The 25,298-nt window shown below is 38.9% G+C and overlaps 2 protein-coding genes across 2 annotated transcripts in view; both read right to left on the reverse strand.

Moving 5' to 3' along the window:
* The window catches only part of LOC134815499 (deleted in malignant brain tumors 1 protein-like), a 22,490-nt gene extending 8,295 nt beyond the window's left edge, over positions 1 to 14,195 (reverse strand). The window contains exons 1-19 of the mRNA XM_063824037.1: positions 14,105 to 14,195; positions 12,228 to 12,576; positions 11,977 to 12,050; positions 8,993 to 9,228; positions 8,461 to 8,610; positions 5,412 to 5,715; positions 5,220 to 5,282; positions 4,349 to 4,429; positions 4,083 to 4,159; positions 3,856 to 3,979; positions 3,546 to 3,725; positions 3,085 to 3,390; positions 2,774 to 2,953; positions 2,522 to 2,619; positions 2,315 to 2,489; positions 2,004 to 2,183; positions 1,569 to 1,849; positions 1,232 to 1,412; positions 772 to 1,077 (exon numbers count right to left, since the gene is read on the reverse strand). Coding sequence (XP_063680107.1) covers positions 772 to 1,077; positions 1,232 to 1,412; positions 1,569 to 1,849; positions 2,004 to 2,183; positions 2,315 to 2,489; positions 2,522 to 2,619; positions 2,774 to 2,953; positions 3,085 to 3,390; positions 3,546 to 3,725; positions 3,856 to 3,979; positions 4,083 to 4,159; positions 4,349 to 4,429; positions 5,220 to 5,282; positions 5,412 to 5,715; positions 8,461 to 8,610; positions 8,993 to 9,228; positions 11,977 to 12,050; positions 12,228 to 12,576; positions 14,105 to 14,195 — 3,436 coding nt within the window. The remainder of the gene's footprint in view (positions 1 to 771; positions 1,078 to 1,231; positions 1,413 to 1,568; positions 1,850 to 2,003; positions 2,184 to 2,314; positions 2,490 to 2,521; positions 2,620 to 2,773; positions 2,954 to 3,084; positions 3,391 to 3,545; positions 3,726 to 3,855; positions 3,980 to 4,082; positions 4,160 to 4,348; positions 4,430 to 5,219; positions 5,283 to 5,411; positions 5,716 to 8,460; positions 8,611 to 8,992; positions 9,229 to 11,976; positions 12,051 to 12,227; positions 12,577 to 14,104) is intronic.
* Positions 14,192 to 21,811, reverse strand: LOC134815500 (uncharacterized). The gene is made up of 12 exons (XM_063824038.1): positions 21,744 to 21,811; positions 21,262 to 21,657; positions 20,619 to 20,780; positions 20,284 to 20,445; positions 19,946 to 20,107; positions 19,600 to 19,761; positions 19,254 to 19,415; positions 18,899 to 19,060; positions 18,544 to 18,705; positions 18,199 to 18,360; positions 17,674 to 17,769; positions 14,192 to 15,582 (listed from the first exon to the last, which is right to left on the reverse strand). Coding segments are annotated over exons 7-12 (1,974 nt in total). The 5' UTR covers positions 19,255 to 19,415; positions 19,600 to 19,761; positions 19,946 to 20,107; positions 20,284 to 20,445; positions 20,619 to 20,780; positions 21,262 to 21,657; positions 21,744 to 21,811.
* Between the last annotated feature and the right edge of the window lie 3,487 nt (positions 21,812 to 25,298).

The raw sequence follows: 25,298 nt of genomic DNA on the forward strand, positions 1-25,298 counted from the left end.
TTATTAAGAGTGCAGTGCCTTAGTGAGCTGGAGCAGGGTAAGTGCAAGTCCTTATTCTGGTTTCAGAACCTTCTCCACAAAAAGCTTAACAGTCTGACCACTCTCCAAAGTCGGTGAAGCCACCATCAATTACAGCTTGACTTTCTTGAATGACAAATTAATAGACTGTCATTTTTATTCATTTTGAATCGAATCAAAATCTGGACACACATTCAATATTCGGTTCTTTTGCGATAGTCAAAACACGACAACTAGCGCTGGATGGCGACAACCAGCGCTAGTTGTCGCCATCCAGCGCTAGTTGTCGCTATCCAGCGCTGGATAACGCTGGCCAGCGCAAAATATATATGTTCGATAATTGTCGCTATCCAGCGCTAGTTGTCGCCATCCAGCGCTAGTTGTCGCTATCCAGCGCTAGTTGTCGCTATCCAGCGCTAGTTGTCGCTGGCTATGCGACACTGTCGCACGCGATAGTTTGCGATGGCCAGCGCAACTGGCCATCGCAGAAAACAGTTCGATAACTAGCGCTGGATAGCGACAACTAGCGCTGGCCAGCAACAACTAGCGCTGGATGGCGACAACTAGCGCTGGATAGCGACAATTATCGAACATACATATTTTGCGCTGGCCAGCGTTATCCAGCGCTGGATAGCGACAACTAGCGCTGGATGGCGACAACTAGCGCTGGATAGCGCTAGTTGTCACCATCCAGCGCTAGTTGTCGCGTTTTGACTATCGCAAAAGAACCCAATATTCATAGGATCGACTCACCAGTTCCTTCACACTGTAAAAACACGTCTTCGCTGTGACCACAATTGTCGTTGAATGTAAATGAACACGAACTCCATTCACCGCTGCTGCATGAAACGTCGTCCAGGGTAATATCATAGTTTGACTGGATGTCCCACTTACTACCGGATGTCCAGCTTATTTGACCAATATATCCCATTTGACGACAAATAGCATCAGCTGAGTTATCATTAGAACCATCGTCACAAACTGTCCCTCCATTGCTAATCAGTAACCCAAGAATTCCAGCGCCAACAGTATCACCATTAGAGTCCACCAGACTAAAATCTGGGATTTGAATTCGTTAAAAATAGCCAACTCTAAACATTTGATAAATAATTTACGCTGTTTTGAGAAATTTAATCGAGATAATCATAAGTTTTCCCCGGGAGAGTGGGGATGAATAATATTAGCAAATCTTAAAAGGAAAGGATATTTCAACCTGGACACTCCCGGTTATCTTTTATGCAAGGTCGACTTTCAGACACTTCCCCAACACAATCTGCACCACCATAAGCTGGAGCAGGGTTAGTACAAGTCCTTGTTCTTGTTTGAGAACCTCCACAAAACTCTGAACAGTCTGGACCACTCTCCAAAATCAGAGAAGCCACCATCAAGTAAAACTGAAAAATAATGTTATTCTTGTGACTTTCTTGCATGAAAAACTAATAGACTGTCATTTTATGGCACCTCCAATTTTTATTCATTTTGAACCGAATCAAAATTTGGACACATGTTCATAAGATCGACTCACCAATCCCTTCACACTGTAGAAACACGTCTTCGCCGTGACCGCAATTGTCGTTGAATGTAAATGAACACGAACTCCATTCACCGCTGCTGCATGAAACGTCGTCCAGGGTAATATCATAGTTTGACTGGATGTCCCACTTACTACCGGATGTCCAGCTTATTTGACCAATATATCCCATTTGACGACAAATAGCATCAGCTGAGTTATCATTAGAACCATCGTCACAAACTGTCCCTCCATTGCTAATCAGTAACCCAAGAATTCCAGCGCCAACAGTATCACCATTAGAGTCCACCAGACTAAAATCTGGGATTTGAATTCGTTAAAAATAGCCAACTCTAAACATTTGATAAATAATTTACGCTGTTTTGAGAAATTTAATCGAGATAATCATAAGTTTTCCCCGGGAGAGTGGGGATGAATAATATTAGCAAATCTTAAAAGGAAAGGATATTTCAACCTGGACACTTCCGGTTATCTTTTATGCAAGGTCGACTTTCAGACACTTCCCCAACACAATCTGCACCACCATAAGCTGGAGCAGGGTTAGTACAAGTCCTTGTTCTTGTTTGAGAACCTCCACAAAACTCTGAACAGTCTGACCACTCTCCAAAATCAGAGAAGCCACCATCAAGTAAAACTGAAAAATAATGTTATTCTTGTGACTTTCTTGCATGAAAAACTAATAGACTGTCATTTTATGGCACCTCCAATTTTTATTCATTTTGAACCGAATCAAAATTTGGACACATGTTCATAAGATCGACTCACCAATCCCTTCACACTGTAGAAACACGTCTTCGCCGTGACCACAATTGTCGTTGAATGTAAATGAACACGAACTCCATTCACCGCTGCTGCATGAAACGTCGTCCAGGGTAATATCATAGTTTGACTGGATGTCCCACTTACTACCGGATGTCCAGCTTATTTGACCAATATATCCCATTTGACGACAATAGCATCAGCTGAGTTATCATTAGAACCATCGTCACAAACTGTTTCTCCATTGCTAATCAGTAACCCAAGAATTCCAGCGCCAACAGTATCACCATTAGAGTCCACCAGACTAAAATCTGGGATTTGAATTCGTTAAAAATAGCCAACTCTAAACATTTGATAAATAATTTACGCTGTTTTGAGAAATTTAATCGAGATAATCATAAGTTTTCCCCGGGAGAGTGGGGATGAATAATATTAGCAAATCTTAAAAGGAAAGGATATTTCAACCTGGACACTTCCGGTTATCTTTTATGCAAGGTCGACTTTCAGACACTTCCCCAACACAATCTGCACCACCATAAGCTGGAGCAGGGTTAGTACAAGTCCTTGTTCTTGTTTGAGAACCTCCACAAAACTCTGAACAGTCTGACCACTCTCCAAAATCAGAGAAGCCACCATCAAGTAAAACTGAAAAATAATGTTATTCTTGTGACTTTCTTGCATGAAAAACTAATAGACTGTCATTTTATGGCACCTCCAATTTTTATTCATTTTGAACCGAATCAAAATTTGGACACATGTTCATAAGATCGACTCACCAATCCCTTCACACTGTAGAAACACGTCTTCGCCGTGACCACAATTGTCGTTGAATGTAAATGAACACGAACTCCATTCACCGCTGCTGCATGAAACGTCGTCCAGGGTAATATCATAGTTTGACTGGATGTCCCACTTACTACCGGATGTCCAGCTTATTTGACCAATATATCCCATTTGACGACAAATAGCATCAGCTGAGTTATCATTAGAACCATCGTCACAAACTGTCCCTCCATTGCTAATCAGTAACCCAAGAATTCCAGCGCCAACAATATCACCATTAGAGTCCACCAGACTAAAATCTGGGATTTGAACTCGTTAAAAATAGCCAACTCTAAACATTTGATAAATAATTTACGCTGTTCTGAGAAATTTAATCGAGATAATCATAAGTTTTCCCCGGGAGAGTGGGGATGAATAATATTAGCAAATCTTAAAAGGAAAGGGATATTTCAACCTGGACACTTCCGGTTATCTTTTATGCAAGGTCGACTTTCAGACACTTCCCCAACACAATCTGCACCACCATAAGCTGGAGCAGGGTTAGTACAAGTCCTTGTTCTTGTTTGAGAACCTCCACAAAACTCTGAACAGTCTGACCACTCTCCAAAATCAGAGAAGCCACCATCAAGTAAAACTGAAAAATAATGTTATTTTTGTGACTTTCTTGCATGAAAAACTAATAGACTGTCATTTTATGGCACCTCCAATTTTTATTCATTTTGAACCGAATCAAAATTTGGACACATGTTCATAGATCGACTCACCAATCCCTTCACACTGTAGAAACACGTCTTCGCCGTGACCACAATTGTCGTTGAATGTAAATGAACACGAACTCCATTCACCGCTGCTGCATGAAACGTCGTCCAGGGTAATATCATAGTTTGACTGGATGTCCACTTACTACCGGATGTCCAGCTTATTTGACCAATATATCCATTTGACGACAAATAGCATCAGCTGAGTTATCATTAGAACCATCGTCACAAACTGTCCCTCCATTGCTAATCAGTAACCCAAGAATTCCAGCGCCAACAATATCACCATTAGAGTCCACCAGACTAAAATCTGGGATTTGAACTCGTTAAAAATAGCCAACTCTAACATTTGATAAATAATTTACGCTGTTTTGAGAAATTTAATCGAGATAATCATAAGTTTTCCCCGGGAGAGTGGGGATGAATAATATAGCAAATCTTAAAAGGAAAGGATATTTCAACCTGGACACTTCCGGTTATCTTTTATGCAAGGGTCGACTTTCAGACACTTCCCCAACACAATCTGCACCACCATAAGCTGGAGCAGGGTTAGTACAAGTCCTTGTTCTTGTTTGAGAACCTCCACAAAAACTCTGAACAGTCCTGACCACTCTCCAAAATCAGAGAAGCCACCATCAAGTAAAACTGAAAAATAATGTTATTCTTGTGACTTTCTTGCATGAAAAATTAATAGACTGTCATTTTATGGCACCCTCCAATTTTTATTCATTTTGAACCGAATCAAAATTTGGACACATGTTCATAAGATCGACTCACCAATCCCTTCACACTGTAGAAACACGTCTTCGCCGTGAACACAAAATTGTCGTTGAATGTAAATGAACACGAACTCCACTTCACCCGCCTGCTGCCATGAAACGTCGTCCCATGGGTAATATCATAGTTTGACTGGATGTCCCACTTACTACCGGATGTCCAGCTTATTTGACCAATATATCCCATTTGACGACAAATAGCATCAGCTGAGTTATCATTAGAACCCATCGTCACAAACTGTCCCTCCATTGCTAATCAGTAACCCAAGAATTCCAGCGCCAACAGTATCACCATTAGAGTCCACCAGACTAAAATCTGGGATTTGAATTCGTTAAAAATAGCCAACTCTAAACATTGATAAATAATTTACGCTGTTTTGAGAAATTTAATCGAGATAATCATAATAAATAAGTTTTCCCCGGGAGAGTGGGGATGAATAATATTAGCAAATCTTAAAAGGAAAGGATATTTCAACCTGGACACTTCCGGTTATCTTTTATGCAAGGTCGACTTTCAGACACTTCCCAACACAATCTGCACCACCATAAGCTGGAGCAGGTGTTAGTACAAGTCCCTTGTTCTTGTTTGAGAACCTCCACAAAACTCTGAACAGTCTGACCACTGTCCAAAATCAGAGAAGCCACCATCAAGTAAAACTGTAAAAAAATAATGTTAATCTTGTGACTTTCTTGCATGACAAATTTATAGACTGTCATTTTATGACACCTTCAATTTTTATTCATTTTGAATGAAAATTTGGACACATGTTCATAAGATCGACTCACCAATCCCTTCACACTGTAGAAACACGTCTTCACTGTGACCACAATTGTCGTATAATGTAAATGAACACGAACTCCATTCACCGCTGCTGCATGAAACGTCGTCCAGAGTAATATCATAGTTTGACTGGATGTCCCACTTACTACCGGATGTCCACGTTATTTGACCAATATATCCCATTTGACGACAAATAGCGTCAGCTGAGTAATCACTAAAACCATCGTCACAAACTGTTCCCTCATTGGTGATCAGCAACCTAAGAATTCCAGCGCCAACAGTATCACCATTTGTATCTACTATACTAAACTCGGCGAATTCATTTCATAATTATATCACTCTAGATAGTCATGTCTCGTTATAATTGCCTCCATCTCCCTCTCCCTCACCCTCCTCCCCTCTCCCTCACCCCACTCCTCTCCCTCTCACTCTCCCTCTCCACTCCCCCTCTCCCTTCTCTCTCCTCCCGCTCACGCTCCCTCCTCCCGCCCCTCTCCCTCTCCCCTCGTCCCACCTCTCCCTCTCCATCTCCCCTCTCCCTCTCCCTCTCCCTCTCCCTCTCCCTTCTCCCCTCTCCTCTCCCTCTCCCTCTCCCTTCCCTCTCCCTCTCCCTCTCCCTCTCCCTCTCCCTCTCCCTCTCCCTCTCCCTCTCCCTCTCCCTCTCCCTCTCCCTCTCCCTCTCCCTCTCCCTCTCCCTCTCCCTCTCCCTCTCCCTCTCCCTCTCCCTCTCCCTCTCCCTCTCCCTCTCCCTCTCCCTCTCCCTCTCCCTCTCCCTCTCCCTCTCCCCTCTCCCTCTCCCTCTCCCTCTCCCTCTCCCTCTCCCTCTCCCTCTCCCTCTCCCTCTCCCTCTCCCTCTCCCTCTCCCTCTCCCTCTCCCTCTCCCTCTCCCCTCTCCCTCTCCCTCTCCCTCTCCCTCTCCCTCTCCCTCTCCCTCTCCCTCTCCCTCTCCCTCTCCCTCTCCCTCTCCCTCTCCCTCTCCCTCTCCCTCTCCCTCTCCCTCTCCCTCTCCCTCTCCCTCTCCCTCTCCCTCTCCCTCTCCCTCTCCCTCTCCCTCTCCCTCTCCCTCTCCCTCTCCCTCTCCCTCTCCCTCTCCCTCTCCCTCTCCCTCTCCCTGTAGATTATATAATTTTATCAATTTATATAATTTTATCAATTATCGAGATAATATCTAGATAATTGATAAAAATTATTATTTATATCAATTATATTGAGTAGCCAATAATCAACTAACATTAACAATGTAGTGATGTGTCAAACCTGTTGTTCTTGCGATTTGTGGCCCGACAAAGATGAGAACAAGATAAGTCAGTAAGACTTTTTCCATGCTTCTTTTCCAATTATTTGAGCAGAGATCAGATTTTCAAACCATCTGTGTATCCATTCTGAAATTACTGGTTAGGACAGTTCTGCAAAGTGTATTGTGAAATGCATATGACCACAGATATAAGTGGGCCGTGGGTTTTTTTTTCTATACCGTACACCTTTCGTTTTTATACTGTATATCAAGAGGTTTAACTGTACTTAAAACTGATGTTCTTTTTGGCCAGGTATACAAGTACTGTCACAGGTCACTACGTGTGAATAATGTTAAATATTTAATTCAGTGAATCAAAAAGAGAGAGCCAGTAAAAAATTAGCCATATAACTAGAGGGTAACCCTCTAGTTTCTAAAAAATTGAATAACACTTGCTCTTGGTATTCGGAAGTTGGCACTGTCACTAAGATGTCTCATTTATTTTAACATTTTCTTCAATGAATTCACTAGTTTTAAATTCAACTGATATGATTAAGCCTTTAGGTCACCCTATATCCTACTTATTTGGTCACTGACTATTTGGTCAATGGACAAATCCCCATCCAATCTGTGAAATTTCGGTTTAGGACATTCCATTTTCAATTTTTGAAAATGGTACAAAAATGAGACAATATAATATGATTTTTTCCTTTCTCCTTTGATCCATTCTCCAGGAATATAACTTCCAGCATCTCGAATGTATCTTATTGTATTTATAATGAAGTGAGATTTATTAGTATTTATAGTATTAGTAATAAACAAATTGCTCTGCAAAAATAAATTAAAGAGAATTAATAAATTGCCTAAAATTAAATAACAGCAAATGCTCGCCATTTCCTTTCTTGAGATAAAATCCCTGAATTTAGGGAAGACGAATATTCGCTCAACACTCATTACCACGTTACTGACGAATGCAAACCAAAGCCCTAACTGCTAACCCAATCACTTGCCTACTTCCTTATATATCCATTTCATGCGATCAAAATAATTTATCACCGATAATTCGTCAGGTAAGCATTTTATGTCCTGTTTGGTGATTCGGATCAGCGGTTAGAGATACGTCGAACGGTTTCAACTGTACCAGGGGCCGTTCAAAAATCCCAACATTCGAGTGTACAGAGTAGAGTGATTAAGCACGCTCAAAACAAAACAGATTAACAGTTATAAGGTCAAAAAATATTAAAGTCATCAGTCATTCATTTTAAAAATAGCCCAAAATTAAGTTATAAGAAACTGAGTAAGTTACGAACAATTCATAAAAATTTTATTACATATCATGCATAATATAGTTTTTCTATAATATCTTCTTTCCCAATTTTCCACGATTTAATGGCTAATACTGTTTAAGCAACACACCATCCGAAAATTCTGAAGAAATCTGGGGTGCTCACCCAACCTGTTCGAAGTTTATAATCGTCTCCCGGATAATAAACTCTGCTTATCGCAGCCTGAAAGAAAAAACCAAGCGTTTAATTGAATATAGTGTACCTCATCTTTAGAATACCGAGAATATTAAGTCTTCAAATCCTATACAATTGTTAATTTGTAGGTTTATAACCTACCAAGACGCGCGCCGATATGGACTCGTCGACGGTCTTGATATTTATAATAATAATAATATTTGAAACAAATATTTTACGAGTATCACCCGTTAATTGTTAATATATAAATATAACTTTATTCAACACCTGCACTAAAGTGACTAAGTCTGAAGATACAAGAGATGATGAAACTGACAGCAAAATAAACGTTATTCTCACCTTGTTATTATCAAATATCATAACTTCCTTTTCCTCGGTGTCCCCTCGTGTCCTCATGTACTCATATGCCGCCTGAAACTGGCTATCCCCCATTTCTTGACCAATAACATCTTTTCCATTTCCAACTGTTGTGGTCTTGACTTGACGACCCTGGTAGCAGTGTATAAATTGATTTCAGTATCTAAGAAGACTGAAACAGTTGGAAATTCACTTACTAATAATTCCACTCACTGTGTCAGGCTTCTTAGAAATCACAAAATTGATAAGGTGATGGGAGGTGATGGGCTCGGATTTCCTTAAAATTAAGGAAATCTTACAAACCATGTTACTTCTAATTTATAATATGCTATTTATCATACGGTAAATTGTTTACTGCAATGAGACGATAAGAGGACCAAAATAACTAATGACGATCCTGTCTAAGAGTTCAGGTATTACTACACTGTGATGATTACATTTACAGTCCAATAAACTAGAAAACCATATGTCAGCTAGTCTTTATATCCACCTTTATATCTACCTTTATACCTACCTTTCGGGTCCATGTCACTATATAATGTTTCGTAGGAGACACGACGAGCGTTGTTTTAGCGCAGATGTCCTTGTTACTTTTACACGGTCCCTTGTAGTGGTTGAAAGCAGATTTTACCCTGGTACCGGCAGGAAGGTTGAAGTATGACGACAAGGTTGCTGTTTGGCGGGGGAAAAGGACCATGTCCCATTCGTAAATCAATACCTTGTCTTTAATGATGAGAACAACGAATTTCCCTGCTGAAATCGATGTATTTAAGAAGCCACAAAAATGCTTTATATTCATAATTGATCATGATAATGGTCTGCAATACCATTGTTATATTATAATTAATACGTATTTTAAAACGTGTAGTATTGCACAGTGTACAACTACAAAGTTGTACCAGACTACAATTAATACAATACTAAACTCTGGTTCTTTTATTTGTTTTACCCCTATTAGTAAATATGATTTTGGTAACTAACTATCAAACGCAGCATCAACTACACCAGTGGCCCCTTGAAAGACCTCGGCTGTTCGTTTTGGATAGCCACCTTGCATAGCTAATGATGTTGCATCGTACCTGGGCGTTTTAAACTTTATTCTTTAAATTTTATCCGATAGATTAATGAACAACTCCAAAAATTAGACACAAATTTCACATTATAATTATATGGGGTCTGAGCCCTGAAATTTGAAATATTTCGTTTTGATTATTGTGTCTGCAGAAAATTTCCTTACTCTCCGTAAATCCAGTATTGACTTACATCCAAGTATAACCGTGCGAGATGAGGAATATTTTGTCGTTTTGTGGAGAGATCTTCCTGTCGTAGAAGTATAAAGCTGCATCGATAGAATCAAGGCAGTTACTGGGGTAAGGCAGTCGGGCATCGTATTGAACAGTTTCAGCGAGCCCCTTGATATCTTCATAGTCAAGACTGGTCGAACGGGGTGGAATAGCTGACCCTAACCGTTGTTTTACTACCTCGCCTGCCGTATTATACAACATGTTAACTTGTCTTTTCTTTAAAATATATAGCTAAGAATAGCGGAAAAGAAAAGGTTGAAAATAACTTTAGAATCTGAAAAGAAAGCTAAATATACGCTCTTGTACATATTTTGTCAACAAGACTAATCCTATTCAGTATATTTATTCGACCGGAAATTGCGAAAACGGACTTAATTTTGAACGGACATTAAAATAAACGCTTGAAGGCATTCATTAATACATTTAATTTAAATTTAACTACCTTGTCGGAATTTATTTCAACGGGCATTCAAATGAACGCTAGAGCTTCCAGCGTCCAATTAATGTCCGTTCAAATAAAGTCCGATAAGGTAATCATTTAAACCGCAAAAATGGGCCAATCTCCGGCCTCTTTCACTTTAAGCTTATACTAAACCCTCAGTCATGACGGAATTGCTTCTCTGCTGTACAAGTGTGTTGACTTGGACACTACTTTACTATCTCTGTTCAACAACATGCTAGCTACTGGTAAAGCCCGGAAGAGCTTCTTGTCACTGCCATTCTTCCTATACCCAAAGGAGCTAAAAAGTTCTGTCCTGAAAATAGCAGAGGCATCTCCATCCTCCCTGTTGCCACGAAAATCTACAACAGGCTGCTTCTAAACCGAATCAGGAGCCACATAGAACCTCGCCTCCGATACAACCAGAATGGCTTCCGGCCTGGAAGAGGTACTCGTGAACAGATTCTGGCTCTTAGACGTATCATCGAAGAGGTTGTGAACTTCCAGCTTCCTTGTGTCATCTCCTTTATTGACTTCTCAAAGGCCTTTGATTGCATCTTCAGATCGCATCTTCCCGACATCCTGGCTTCCTACGGCTTTCCTAAAAAAATCATAAAAGCCATTATGTCACTCTACATCAACACCAAGGCTAAAATCATGACCCCTGAAGGTATAACCTTAGAATTCCTTACCAACCTCGGAATTCTCCAGGGCGATGTTCTTGCACCTCTCATTTTTATCATCGTCCTGGATTTCATACTAAGACTAGCAATAGGGCCACGTGATGGGTTTAAAGTTGGAAGTAACTACATTGCTGATTTGGACTTCGCCGATGACCTAGCAACAATTACTGACAGCTTCAGCGAAAATGGCCGCCTTTGCCAAAGCATTTCTGACATAGCAGCCCGTTATGGTCCCCTTATTAACATCGGAAAGACCAAATACATGTCCTATAACATCCCGCGACCTGTCAACTCAGACGATAGAGTCTTTATTAACGGCAACCCTTTAGAAGAAGTTCATGACTTTAAGTACCTAGGATCCTTTATAGCCTCAACAAGCAGAGACATCAATGTCAGGAAAGGCCTCGCATGGAAAGCTTTACAAAGTCTAGATGCTTTTTGGAAATCTAATATGTCCAGGAAGATCAAGACTAAGATTTTTCGAACTGCAGTAGAACCTGTTCTGCTGTATGGTGCAGAAACCTGGTCTCTTAAAAAGGCTGATATCAGAGCACTAGACGGTGTTTATACTAGAATGCTACGAAGGGTCTTTGGTATCTCATGGAAATCACATACACCTAACTCCGTTCTTTACGGAAAGATTCCATCGGTGACAGATACTATAAAGACACGAAGACTTCGTTTTGCAGGACATGTCTACCGTCTACAGGACCAACCTGCTCAACGACTACTTTTCTGGCAACCATCCTATGGCCAGCGTTATCGAGGACGACCACATAAGACCTTCCCGGACGTCCTACTTGAAGACACTGGAATGGAACCTGACCAGCTGTGTTTACTCATGTGTGATAGGGATAAATGGAGAGAAGCGTTGACACGAAACTCGTTCCAGATTTCATCTGGATCGACCTAGGCAGGAAACCCTCAGTAAAATCAAACTCACCTACTAAAGAAATATACAGTCAACACCAAACCATATGCTGGGCGATTGAAAAAATAATCGCACAATCGATATAACATTACAAAAATACTGAATAGTGAATAGTATTAGTGATTCTACGATATATCTTACCGTACTGCACTGAAATAGCATCAATGTCATCCTCATCAAGTGCTACCACATTGTAAGCTTTTTCGTGTTCGTACCTTAAAATGATCAAATTATAGGATGAAAACACATTTGACATGATAATCTACGCTAAATGACTTGTGATCATACACATCATGTATGCAGACATGTCAAAATCAAAGATTTTTCAAGAAAGAAGATTTTTCAATTTACAAGACATCAATACTATTACTAATACTCAAATAGAAACTAACTTTTCGTTCATGACGGCATCATGAAGCGACGAATGTTTTAGACCTAGAGCATGACCAATTTCGTGGAGAGCGACGTAAAACAAACTTGTTTTCCCTGCGTCTTGTTTTTTCACGGAATAAGTCTCAAAGTTGTTGAAATGAATTTCTCCATTGACTGGGACAAACGCGTGGGCCTTTTCAACACCAGCACCGTGAAACACCTTACCATCAGCGTGCCGATTATCGTTCATGAACATGAAAATAATGTCAGTGCTATGGACGTCTGATGGATTTGCTTCTTGAAACTCGATTCCATTTCCTGCGTACACCTCGATTGCTCTGATCACTTCTCTCCGAGTAAGCTCCTCTCCTAAAGGAGAGAATCGTAAGTTTATCATACAATCCTCGATTTAATCATTATACCAGAAAAACCCTCATTTTCTATTTCAACACTCAACAGTCGGATTGGTCGGCTGATATACAGGGTGGCCCATAAAACACTACCCATCCTTATCTCTTAAAATTGTTACAGGTTGCTGAGATCTTGCAAATTATTTTATTTCAGAATGGAAAAGCGCCATAACTTACGTTCTGATTAATATTTTTGCTTAAAATTTTTAGAGAATGTCAATCATAATTAGACACAAGTTCGTGCCAAGTTTTGCGTGAGTCTGAGCTTGTCTGTCAACGTTAGCCCCTGAGCGTGCTAGCTTTAATTTCTCACCCAGAACTGTTTGCAATGGTCAATAGGAACCACCAAAAAAAATCCAGGGTAAAAAAATTAAAAAACCACCGATTTATTTATGTTTTACCAATTCTATTCACCATGATCCATCGCACATTCCATGTGAGAAGAACGATATCAACAAGCAGGAAGGATCATCTGTGATAGTCCTTATCAGTTAAATAACTTGCCACAAAGGTTTAGCTACTTGTTATTAACATTCTGTGAAATTTAGAAGCAAAAATATTTATCAGAACATAAGTTATGCCACTTTTTGTTTTAAAAATACTTTGCAAGATCTCAGCGACATGTAACAATTTTAAAAGATAAGGATGGGTAGTGTTTTATGGGCCATCCTGTATAATTTCGATGTTACGATCAATCAATAAAGGATGATTCCCGCAATTTTCTTTTCAAAATATGATCCGTTGTCGACCAAATGATCAATAATAAAGTTCAATAATAGTGCATTTTACCTAAACTTGCCATCATCATGATATTTGAAACTTACCTAGATTTGAGCTGTGGTTGAGAAAGGTGTAAGTTATTGATTTTCCATTAGGATACCATCTGAAATTAGACAAAGCGTACCGCTTAGCTCTTAGTCTTCCTCCTGTGTTTGATACGTGGTCCTGGTTCCTAGTACATATCCTGGATGTTAGAATCTTTATCTTGTGATTTAGGTAATTCGAGCCTCCCAGCGTGAACAAGACGACTGAAGAATCTGCGTCCAAATTTGTGGCAAACTCGAACACTCTTTTTCCATTAACTGCGATGGATGCTTTTTTTGGTTTGACGGTCAGTCTAATCTTAAAACGATGAGCAATTCTTTGATCATGGTCAAAATATACGTAGGGTGGTTTTCTGTTAGCAGGCTTTCTACGTCCTCGAGTATAAATTCCATATCTAAAGGAAAGTCGTTCGTTTTGACGCTCGTGATTTACCATCACGTAGATGGATTGATGAGTTACTTGATTGTGGTTAAAGGCGATTCCTATATGAGACTGTGATTTGCTTTTTGCACCAAACTCGACGTCAAACTCAAAATAATAGTTGTCATTGTTTTCCCAAATTTCATTTCTGGTTCCATCAGCCAATCTATTTGGATATTGAGTGCAAATGTTCAACACACTATCATTATCAAGAATGCAGGGGTCTCTTGAATTGCTATCACTTTCAATCACACCCTCTCCCTCTTCACATTTGAACGTTCCCATCTCGTCCTTGAAGGAAGTGTCACGGTTTCCACACCTTTCAGACGTCATAACTTCAGCTTCTTTTCTGATATTTCACCGGTCTCCGGAAATCCATTAAATCTCTGAAATGCCTTTATGGCCTCAACAAAAGAGTCTTGATCAATGCCTTGGTTCATCGGTTGTTCTTCAATTTCTTCTGTTTTAGATTCAACCTGCTCCGAATTCTTCTTCTTTTTTATTTTGCTTTTCGAAACACCTATGTCGAAAAACCCATTATATGTAAAGTAGCCAAGTAGATTAGGCTTCTCTCTGTTCTCCGTGTATTCTTTTTCCTTTACCTTGACTGACTTTACAGGCAGCACGGCATCATTCAACTGAGGTTTAAAAGTATTCAATGTTTCTTCCTCCTTATCATCGTCTTCGCTTTCATCCTTATCTTCCTCTGATGGAGTCATGAAATTGAAAATTGTGTTGTTATTCAAAAGTGCCTCTATTACCGGGGGTACTACAACGATCGGCTTATCCGTCACTTCTTGGCGGTGGAAAGTAACAGCTTTGGGTGGTGGTCTCTCAGTTCCCTCTTCCTCCAATGGCTCTGGTTTGATGACTTCACCAGGTCCAGTGTATTCGATGTACTTAAGAATTTTGATGCTAGTTCCATTCTCTGTCTCTAAATACAAGCCTAGCTGGGATTGGCCATCTGACAAGTCTGAATCTACGAGGAAGTCTTGTACACGGTAAAGTATTCCCAAATTCGATGTAACCTCGATCGCCCTGTTCTCTGGTATTAGGGGTATCTTGATGCTCTTCACAACGTTATCTTCATCCAGCCACGTGTCCTCAAATCCTAAGTTTACTACGAAGCAGTCCCGGAAAAAGGCTGCTTTGCATAACTCGATAGGAATGACTTCTCCCCTCGGTGTTTCGATAACAGGAATTGAAGTAACGGTATCAATTTCGTCGATCCGCTGGATAAAATAATCATCTTCCGGCAATCGCTCGATGTAGCTGTATTCTTCAAGGAATCTCAAACAGCTCTCTTCAGAAGCGGTTATTGAAATAGTTTGGGCATCGCTATCAACGACATACTTTCCATGGTTTGTGAACCTAAGTCTCTCCTCGTTTATTTCTATTCGTACCTTATCTTTCACATCGATCATTATGGTTTGAAGTGCGGATATCGTAAGTTCATTTTCGTCGTCACCAAGTGTATATGTTATAAGTTTCTCCGGATCACTGATTGTGTTTCTAAAATGCATTACATCAATTTCGAGCTCGATATCTTGTATTTCGATGGTCATATCACAAGCAGAATTTTGCATCTCTTGGTCGTTGAAGACAAATAAGATCCTTAATCCAGATTCAATACGCCAATATGATCTGTATTTATTATGTACTGCATTCTCTTGTACTTTACTGGAAATATCCATTTCGTAGAAATACTGAGTAACCGAACCTGAGATTATTTTTTGTCATAATCTGAAAATCTGACACGTGCTCAATTTATCTTTCTTACAGCTTACTTGAATACAGGTGTGTAGGAATTGGGGGGGGGGGGGGGGGGGGGATGGGGGGGGGGGGGGCCAAATTCTAAATATTTTTTGGCGCTTCGCGCCACATCCTGAATTTCAAAATATTTTCGGGTTTAAGACAAAGAAAATTACGGCATGTGCGGAATCGTGAATTTTCACGTTTTCCGCGACAAATCGCGATTTTTCAGATCCTGGCCTTGCGACAAATCGCGATTTCTTTCAGTTCTTTGCGACAGTTGCACATTTTCCTTTAAATCTGAGGTCCAAATTTGCGTATTTTCCTTCAAATATGCGGGCCAAATATAACGTTTTCTGTAATTATATGAAACCAATCACATCCACGGCCTTCCGAATGTAGGTGCGGACTTCAGAAAACCGAACAAATATTTTCGGCTCATAATGATCATGATTGCATGAAACATGAACAAAAGTAGTTTCCAGAAAAATTTTGACTTAGAAAATTTTTCATTTTCGGTCAGAGTCATTTTCGATACGTAACTCTGAAGGCAGAGCTCCCGCTTCCGAGCTCGTATCGCGAAGGGGAGGCCTGCCTTTCGAGATCGCATTACAAAGGGGAACCCTTGAGTCTAAAATACCAACAGGTCGACCTCAGTGATAAAGGGGAAATCCCTCTTGGACTATTCCTTAACAAATACAAATACAGGAATATTAATATCACAGGAACTCACCTCAGATGGCTAACATGGCTACTATCAGGGCACAGCCCACTAGCTTATTTTCAGACTGTGGCTAACAACGTCAACTTTGTGACGCAAGACTGCGAACACTGCCCAGGGGAAGCAGAAACATTACAACATTTCCTCTGCAAATGTGTACAGCTGATGACTATCAGACTGAGGATATTTGGTAAACCTCTACTCACAATGGAGGAAATTATCAACAGCAAACTCAACCACATCATAAAGTTTGTGGAACAGTCAAAAAGACTATACAAGGAAGATCTTTTTGGGGGGGGGTGGTGGTGAGGGGAGGGGGGGGGAGAGGGGGTGAGTTGTAATAAAAAAAATATATTGTTTTTTGTTTATATATTAATTAAATTTAATAAAAATTTGGTATTTGTTTTTCTATTGTTGTATAATCATGTAATGTAAACATTTTTTCCAGATAATAAAAATAAGTAAGTTACCTTTACGAGATATCTAATTAGTCTACATAAATGTGTCAGGGCCACGATGGCTATTGTAGGAATCCTTGGTAATACTACCGAAGTGGGGTGTTGAGCGTGTCACGGGAGGAGTATGCGGCATTCAGAAATTGATTGGATTGTTAATTTATGATGGTGTTGGTTTGAGGATACTACGACGGTGAGTCCGTGGATTGCTCTTATGCAGAGTGTGATTTCTGTGCACGGAGTAGGCCACAGCTTATGTTTTGGAAGTGAAATAAACCGTTTGACCTGATCAGAGAGAGAGGTAGTCCTATTATCGTATGATCGTAGGTATGGGTGCAGGTCTTCGGAATTCAAACAAAAATATTTTCGATCATGAATGTATAGGTATGCAAAACATGTACTTATTTGTTTGCCTGAATAATCTTTGAATCATTGTTGTCTTTGAATAAATTGTGTCCCCAAAAATGTGTTAGTTACCCAAATTATAATGTTGGCCCTTTTGGGCCCCTTGCCCAAGATTTTTCTGGGGGGCGATGCCCTCCCACCTGCCCCCCCCCCCCCCCCCCCGCTTCCTACAACCCTGCTTGAATAATAATTTAACGGTATCAGTTAATAAAAGCGGCAATCTATAATTGTCTTGTCATATAAAATAACCCTGGTATTAGGTATATCTTAAGAGGTCGTGCAGCTTTCGAACAATCATGAAATTTAACGGATTCCAGGGACAAATTTTATTTGAGAACACTAATAAATAATATTATAATACATTTTCAATTGCTTAACTTAAGTTATTAAACTGAAAAGAAAGTATATTTAAATAAATAATAATATTAATACGCCTCAATTATGTCAGAATATTTAATAATTTGAAATTGACACCTACAGTTGTCTGCATTTGTTGCACCCCAGTCAGAAAACTCGTCACTTTTACAATCGCCACATTTTCCATCTGCTTCTAGAAAACTTCCACGACCACAAACTAAGAAAGTAAATTAGGCAAGAATAAAGTATTTCGCATTTACATTTTACAATGATAACTGTTAGATTTTGTTTGTGACAAATGAAATTTTTCAAACGTTAGGAAATAGGAATGGGATGAAATCGAGTTAAAACGTATGCATTACATTTATATAGACTAATTTAACGCCACTTTTTCATTGGGAAATCGGTAATCTGCCGATACATGGTTGGGGTACAGTTAAGGCACGAACCAAGTCTTAGTTGATGTACAGTACGGGTTCTGTTCAGGCAAAAGGAACTGTCGAGGCACCGTCAGGGTAAAGTTGACGCAGAAAAAAAGAAGAAACACTAATTTGCATCACTAATTTGCATCTTAGTTTATGTGCAATTAATGTAAGGTTATAAAACAAATATAATTTTAATAAACTTATTTCAAAATTGAACTCACTCCATTCGCAGTCCTCAATATTTTTTCCTGATCCAGAACTAACAGTTTTGCCAGAAGGACAAGACGTGCAGGATGTAACAAAATCTCCTCCACTGTAAGTGTCGACTAAACAGTCTTGACATCCACTACTACTGTCGAAATACTGTCCCGGATCACAAGGCTCTAATAAAAATTTTCCTTGAGCACAAAAAAGTTGGAATACATTACGATCATTCAATAGATGGACAAGGATCAGCAAACATCGTATACATTCATTGAGTTAGAATTGACTTATAATCATAAAGATACTGCTATATTTAAGCAACTAAATCGTTTTTACTTGACACTATTTAATATCGAACTCACTCCATTCACAGTCCTCAATATTTGTCCCAGATCCAGAACTGACGGTTTTGCCAGAAGGACAAGAAGTACAGGATGTAACAAACTCTCCTCCACTGTAGGTGTCGACTAAACAGTCTTGACATCCACTACTACTGTTGTAATACTGTCCCGGGTCACAAGGCACTGATAAAAGGTTTCTTTGATTATTTTAAAACATTTCACGCATTGCGACCATTTATTTTATGGAAAAGGATTAGCAAACATCATATTCATTTATTGAGTTAAAATTGGCTTACGATTAGAAATATAATACTGTAATTAAGCAATTACATTGTTAAAAAAAATAACATCAGTTTTTTAAAAATATCGAACTAACTCCATTCGCAGTCCACAATATTTGTCCCAGATCCAGAACTGACGGTTTTGCCAGAAGGACAAGAAGTACAGGATGTAACAAACTCTCCTCCACTGTAGGTGTCGACTAAACAGTCTTGACATCCACTACTACTGTTGTAATACTGTCCCGGGTCACAAGGCACTGATAAAAGGTTTCTTTGATTATTTTAAAACATTTCACGCATTGCGACCATTTATTTTATGGAAAAGGATTAGCAAACATCATATTCATTTATTGAGTTAAAATTGGCTTACGATTAGAAATATAATACTGTAATTAAGCAATTACATTGTTAAAAAAAATAACATCAGTTTTTAAAAAATATCGAACTAACTCCATTCGCAGTCCACAATATTTGTCCCAGATCCAGAACTGACGGTTTTGCCAGAAGGACAAGAAGTACAGGATGTAACAAATTCTCCTCCACTGTAGGTGTCGACTAAACAATCTTGACATCCACTACTACTGTCAAAATACTGTCCCGGGTCACAAGGCTCTGATAAAAAGTTTCCTTGAGCACAAACATTTTGGAATACATTAAGATCATTCAATAGATGGATAAGGATTAGCAAACATCGTATACATTCATTGAGTTAGAATTGGTTTATAATTAGAAAGATACTGCTATATTTCAGTAACTAAATCGTTTTTTAATTGACACTATTGAATATCAAACCCACTCCAATCGCAGTCCTCGATATTTGTTCCTGATCCAGAACTAACAGTTTTGCCAGAAGGACAAGACGTACAGGATGTAGCAAATTCTCCTCCACTGTAGGTGTCGACTAAACAGTCTTGACATCCACTACTACTGTCAAAATACTGTCCCGGGTCACAAGGCTCTGATAAAAAGTTTCCTTGAGCACAAACATTTTGGAATACATTAAGATCATTCAATAGATGGATAAGGATTAGCAAACATCGTATACATTCATTGAGTTAGAATTGGTTTATAATTAGAAAGATACTGCTATATTTCAGTAACTAAATCGTTTTTTAATTGACACTATTGAATATCAAACCCACTCCAATCGCAGTCCTCGATATTTGTTCCTGATCCAGAACTAACAGTTTTGCCAGAAGGACAAGACGTACAGGATGTAGCAAATTCTCCTCCACTGTAGGTGTCGACTAAACAGTCTTGACATCCACTACTACTGTCGAAATACTGTCCCGGATCACAAGGCTCTGATAAAAAGTTTCCTTGATTATTAAAATACTTTCACGCATAGCGACCATTTCTTTTATGTATAAAGATTAGCAAACATCATATTTATAGATTGAGTTAAAGCTGGTTTAAGATAAGAGAATTATAATTAAAATCATTTCCAAGCGGCAATATCAAATACTTATATTGAACTCACTCCATTCACAGTTCTCGATATTTGTTCCTAATCCAGAACTGACAGTTTTGCCAGAAGGACAAGAAGTACAGGATGTAACAAATTCTCCTCCACTGTAGGTGTCGACTAAACAGTCTTGACATCCACTACTACTGTCGAAATACTGTCCCGGGTCACAAGGCTCTGATAAAAAGTTTCCTTGAGCACAAACATGTTCGAATACATTACGATCATTCAATAGATGGATAAGGATTAGCAAACATCGTATAATACATGATTCATTGAGTTAGAATTGGTTTATAATTAGAAAGATACTGCTATATTTAAGCAACTAAATCGTTTTTAATTGAACTCACTCCATTCGCAGTCCTCAATATTTTTTCCTGATCCAGAACTAACAGTTTTGCCAGAAGGACAAGACGTGCAGGATGTAACAAATTCTCCTCCACTGTAGGTGTCGACTAAACAGTCTTGACATAAACTATCACTGTCGAAATACTGTCCCGGATCACAAGGCACTGATAAAAAGTTTCCTTGAGCACAAAAATATTGGAACAAATGTCGACCATTCAATTTCAATGGATGGACAAGGATGGGCAAACATCATAGTCATATATTGAAATAAAATTGGTTTACGATTAGATCATCGGATGGAAATTGGACAAGGATTACGATGCTGATAAGCCTATGGTTTCGTAAAGGGTCATTACCATTGACACTTTCGTTTTTGAGTTTGTACCATGACTACTTAAACATTTTCAGGACCACTTTTAATGAATTCTACGGTCAAAAATACGGTGTATCTGAGGTCCCTAGCGTATGTAGCAGAAAAAGCCTGTAAGGCAATAGGCATTGTACTACATGGCGATATAATTTGCGTGACGATATACAGTGTATGTCGATATATAGTGTGCAAATCATTACAACCATATCTTTGTGAGTAAACATTGACTGGCACCACGGACCAGTCTCCAATCAATCACTTAATGTTATTGTTACCTAGACAGGGACCAATGTTACAGTCTTGAGATTCCGAATTATCTCCATCACAACCAGCCCCTCCATTTGCTGGAGTAGGGTTAGAACAACTTCTGCTTCTACTTTGAGATCCTCCTCCGCATGCAACCGAGCACTCAGACCAATCCGAAAATTCAGACCATCTTCCGTCAACGGGGCAAGGGTCAGCGTTGCAGTCTTGAAATTCCAACTCGTCTCCATCACAACCAGCCCCTCCATTTGCTGGAGTAGGGTTAGAACAATTTCTGCTTCTACTTTGAGATCCTCCTCCGCATGCAACCGAGCACTCATACCAATCAGAAAAGTCAGACCATCCCCCATCAGCTGGCAGTTCGATCTTAGTCCACTGAAATCCATTGCTTCCCCCTGCTAGCACCACTGAAGTATCAAACGTTATATTGCATTTAAAGACCAAGAATTAGTTGAATGTCAAAACTTAGTGAAAATATAAAAATTTCACGAACCAGCGTTGGCTAGAGCAATGTCATCTCGTTGTGGGAATCTAGCAGCAATCTCTTCGTCGTTGAAGGAGATTTTGGGGGTTTTTTTTTTCCAAACTGGGCCCAATAGTCATTTTGGGAAAACCTTTTCCAAACAAATGTTTTCCCCTTTCCAAACCCCCGGGGGCCCCTTTAAAAATTTAAACCGTTTAAATTACCTAGATCATTTAAAAAAGGAATAAAAAAAAATTAAAAAATTTTTAACACTATTTTTTTAAAAAATATAACTTATTAACACGGGAAGTTTTTTTAAAAACTATTTAAATCGGGGAAAAAAAAATAAAATTAAAAATAAATAATAATTTTTTTTCTCAAAAAAAATTCATTTAATTTTTAACTAGTAAAATACTAAATTTTAGTTTTTATTTTTAATTCAAAAGCCAAAAAACGTGAAATTCAAGGGAAATTTTTAAATTTTTTAAATTCCCCAAATTTTAAATTTCAAGAACCCCTTGCCGGATTTCCCCTTCCAAACTTTTTTTAACTTTTTTTGTTTTTCAGCACGAAATTTGGGCAGCAAAGGGGCCCTACCAAAAACCACATGGAGAATGTTGATATCATTCCGTTTAATTTTCACACTGAAATTATTTGTGTTGATTTGAACAAGATTTTTAAAAATGTTTTTGCCACAAAATTTTTTTAAAAAAATTTTGTTACCCATCGGCTCTCTAATTGCGAAACAAACTTAAATTGTTTTGGGTCAAAGTCATTTTAAAGAAAAAATTTTGTTTAACCTAAAATTTTTGTTTGTAGGGTCATCCACTTTTCACCCCCAAAGGGCCTAAAACCACGTCCCCGCCCTTTTTTATTTTTCAAAGGGAGGGGGTTTAACCCTCTCTCCTGGAGGCTTTTAAAATTTTGGAACGGAAGGGGGGGGAAATAAATTTTAAATACTATTTTAAAATCAGTAAAATTGTTTACCCCTTTACATTTTTTTTATCCCCCTTTCCCACTAAAATTTGCTCTCTTATTCTTTCAAAATTTTCCCTTTTTTTTTGCAGGGAGAAAAATTGTGTTTTTCCCGTTTTAACCCTGCCTTATTTCTTTTTTTTAACATAAAGGCAGTTTGGGGCGAAAAGGGGGAAAACCTTTTTGGGAAAAAAAATTTTTTAAAGCTGGGGGCTTTTGGATGGCAAAAAGTTTTTTGAATCAGCCCCATTTTTTTAAACCACCAGTTTGGGGATGAAAAAACTTTTTCTGTCCCAAGGGGTTTTTTTTTGAAGGAAAAAAGTTAGCAAATTTTAACTGGCAGAACTTTCTTTTCATTTTTTTTTGCTTTAAAAATTTGAAAAGAAAAAAGCAAATAAAACCGCACAAAACCAAACCCAAAAGGTTTCATTTAATTTGAAAAAACAGAAGTGGTTGTTAAAAATCGGGTTCCTTCCCAGAAACGAATTTAATTGAGGGGGTTAAAAAAAGAAAACAGCTGCACTCTGCGGAAAAGGGGGGGGGCCGATGAAAAAAGGGACCCCGGCGGGAAAAGTCATTTTAAAATCGACAGCGACCAAGCTCGGGAAAAAACGCCATTGTTCGCCAACCGCAGAAAGCTCAGTTTCCCACTGACCCATGATACTTTTTTAAGGGAAAAAAATTTCAAGTCTGGGGGGGCAAGCAGGGGGACAGGAGCAAAATTAATTTTTTGCCGAAGTTCCAGGGGGGAAAAGTTCATCGGGAAAGGGTTGGGACTTACTGTCAGGGGGTTTGGGGGACTTTAAACCCGGGGAAATTAAACCCATATTTTTGGGAAAGGTTGGGGAAAAAACGTCTACTCGGTTTGGTCAAGGTACGCCTTTTGGGATACTCACCCAACAGAAAGCTAGAAAGCTCGACATTTCGAAAAAATTTTTTTAGCTAAACCCCTTCGTTAGTCCAGTCCGTTTCATCGGAAGAAAATCGTTATAGATGGGGGTTGGAAAAACTTGTCCCTTTGTATAAAGCCAAAAGGGTTAAAGGGTGGGGAAAAAAAAACGGGCCCATTCAAACACCCCAAAAACTTTTGGGCCCTGCTTTAACGAAATTTGTAAGTTTTAAAAATTTGGCACCCCAATTTTTTTTTAAATTTTGACCGAACAAAATTTGGACACTTTTTTTCAAATTTATAGGTTTCGAAAATTTTTTTCCTTCCCACTGTAAAAAACAGGGTCTTCACTTTTAAACCAAAATTTTTGTCTTTAAAAAAAAAAATGAACACAATTTCCTTCACCGTTTGCTGCTGAAACTGGCCAGGGTAAAATTTAAAAATTTTTTAATTTGCCCCGGGGGAAGGCCCCCAAATAATTTCCTTTGGTGTCCAACTCTTTTGGGGCCCAAATTTATCCCATTTGACGACAATTTGCATCAGTGAGTAATCATTAAAAACCATCGCCCACAAAACCTGTCCTTCTTTTGCTGATCAGCAAAAAAAAGGAAATTTTCCAGCCCCAACATTTCCCATTGAGTCCACCAGATTTAAAATCTGGGTTTTGGGAATTCGTTAAAAAAAAAAATAGGAACTCAAAAATTTTGTGAAAGATAATTTACACTCTTTTGGGAAAATTTTTAAAACGAAAATAATCAAAATTTTAAAACCCCGGGGAATCGGGAAGGGAGTGGGGTTTGAATAATTTAAGCAAATTTTAAAAAGGAAAAGGATATTTCAACCGGGCCAAGTTTGGGTTTTATTTTTTATGGGGGGGTGACTTTCAGACACTTCCCCCAACACAATCGGGCACCACCGAGCGGGTTTGCGGGGGGAAAAAGTACAAGCCCCTTGTTCTTTTTTTAAAGAACCCCCACAAACTCTGAACATTTTTGCCCACTCCCAAATCAGAAAAAGCCCCCATCAATTTAAAAACTGAAAAGAATCTTAAATCTTGTACTTTTTCCTTGTAGGAAAAATTAAATGACGCCCTTTTTAAAGGCCCCTTAAATTTTTTTATTCATTTTGAACCGAATAAAAATTTTTTAGGACACAAATTTAAAAATTCATAGGATCGACTAAACCTTTTCCTTCACACTGTGAAAAACACGCCCTCATTTGTGACCAAAAATTTGTCGTTGAAAGAAAAAGAACCAAAAACCCCTTTCACCCGCTGTTTAAATAAAACCCGCCGTCCAGGGAATATCTAGTTGGACGGGATGCCCCCCAATAACAAAGGAAATGCCAACTCATTTGCCCAAATTTTACCCAATTTGCCGACAATACATCAGTTTGAATAATTTTTTTTAAAACCTTCTTTCACAAACGCCCCTCCTTTGCGGATCATTTTAACCCAATTTTTCCCAAAGACGCCAACTTTTATCCCCCTTTAGAGTCCACCCGACAAAAATTTCGGGAATTTTAAATTCTTTAAAAAAAAAAAAAAGGAAACCCTTTTAACATTTTTTTAAAAAATTTTAACGCTTTTTTTTGGGAGAAATTTAATCGGACAATCATAATTTTTTCCCCCCGGGAGAGGGGGGGGGGGGATGAATAATATTAGCTTTTTCAAAAAAAAAAGGGGAATTTTTTCCCTGGCCATTTCCCTTTTTTCTTTTTAT

The sequence above is a fragment of the Bolinopsis microptera genome, chromosome 5 (genome assembly GCF_026151205.1).
Source record: "Bolinopsis microptera isolate Bmic1 chromosome 5, MBARI_Bmic_1.0, whole genome shotgun sequence".
NCBI lineage: Eukaryota > Metazoa > Ctenophora > Tentaculata > Lobata > Bolinopsidae > Bolinopsis > Bolinopsis microptera.

What these genes read in the sequence shown, in the direction of transcription:
- LOC134815500 (XM_063824038.1), bottom strand. An exon ending in TATTGAGGACTGCGAATGGA is followed by an intron (nt 17,770 to 18,198) that starts GTGAGTTCAATT and finishes TTACTTTCTTAG; the next exon opens with TTTGTGGTCGTGGAAGTTTT. An exon ending in TGCAACAAATGCAGACAACT is followed by an intron (nt 15,583 to 17,673) that starts GTAGGTGTCAAT and finishes AAATAATCTCAG; the next exon opens with GTTCGGTTACTCAGTATTTC.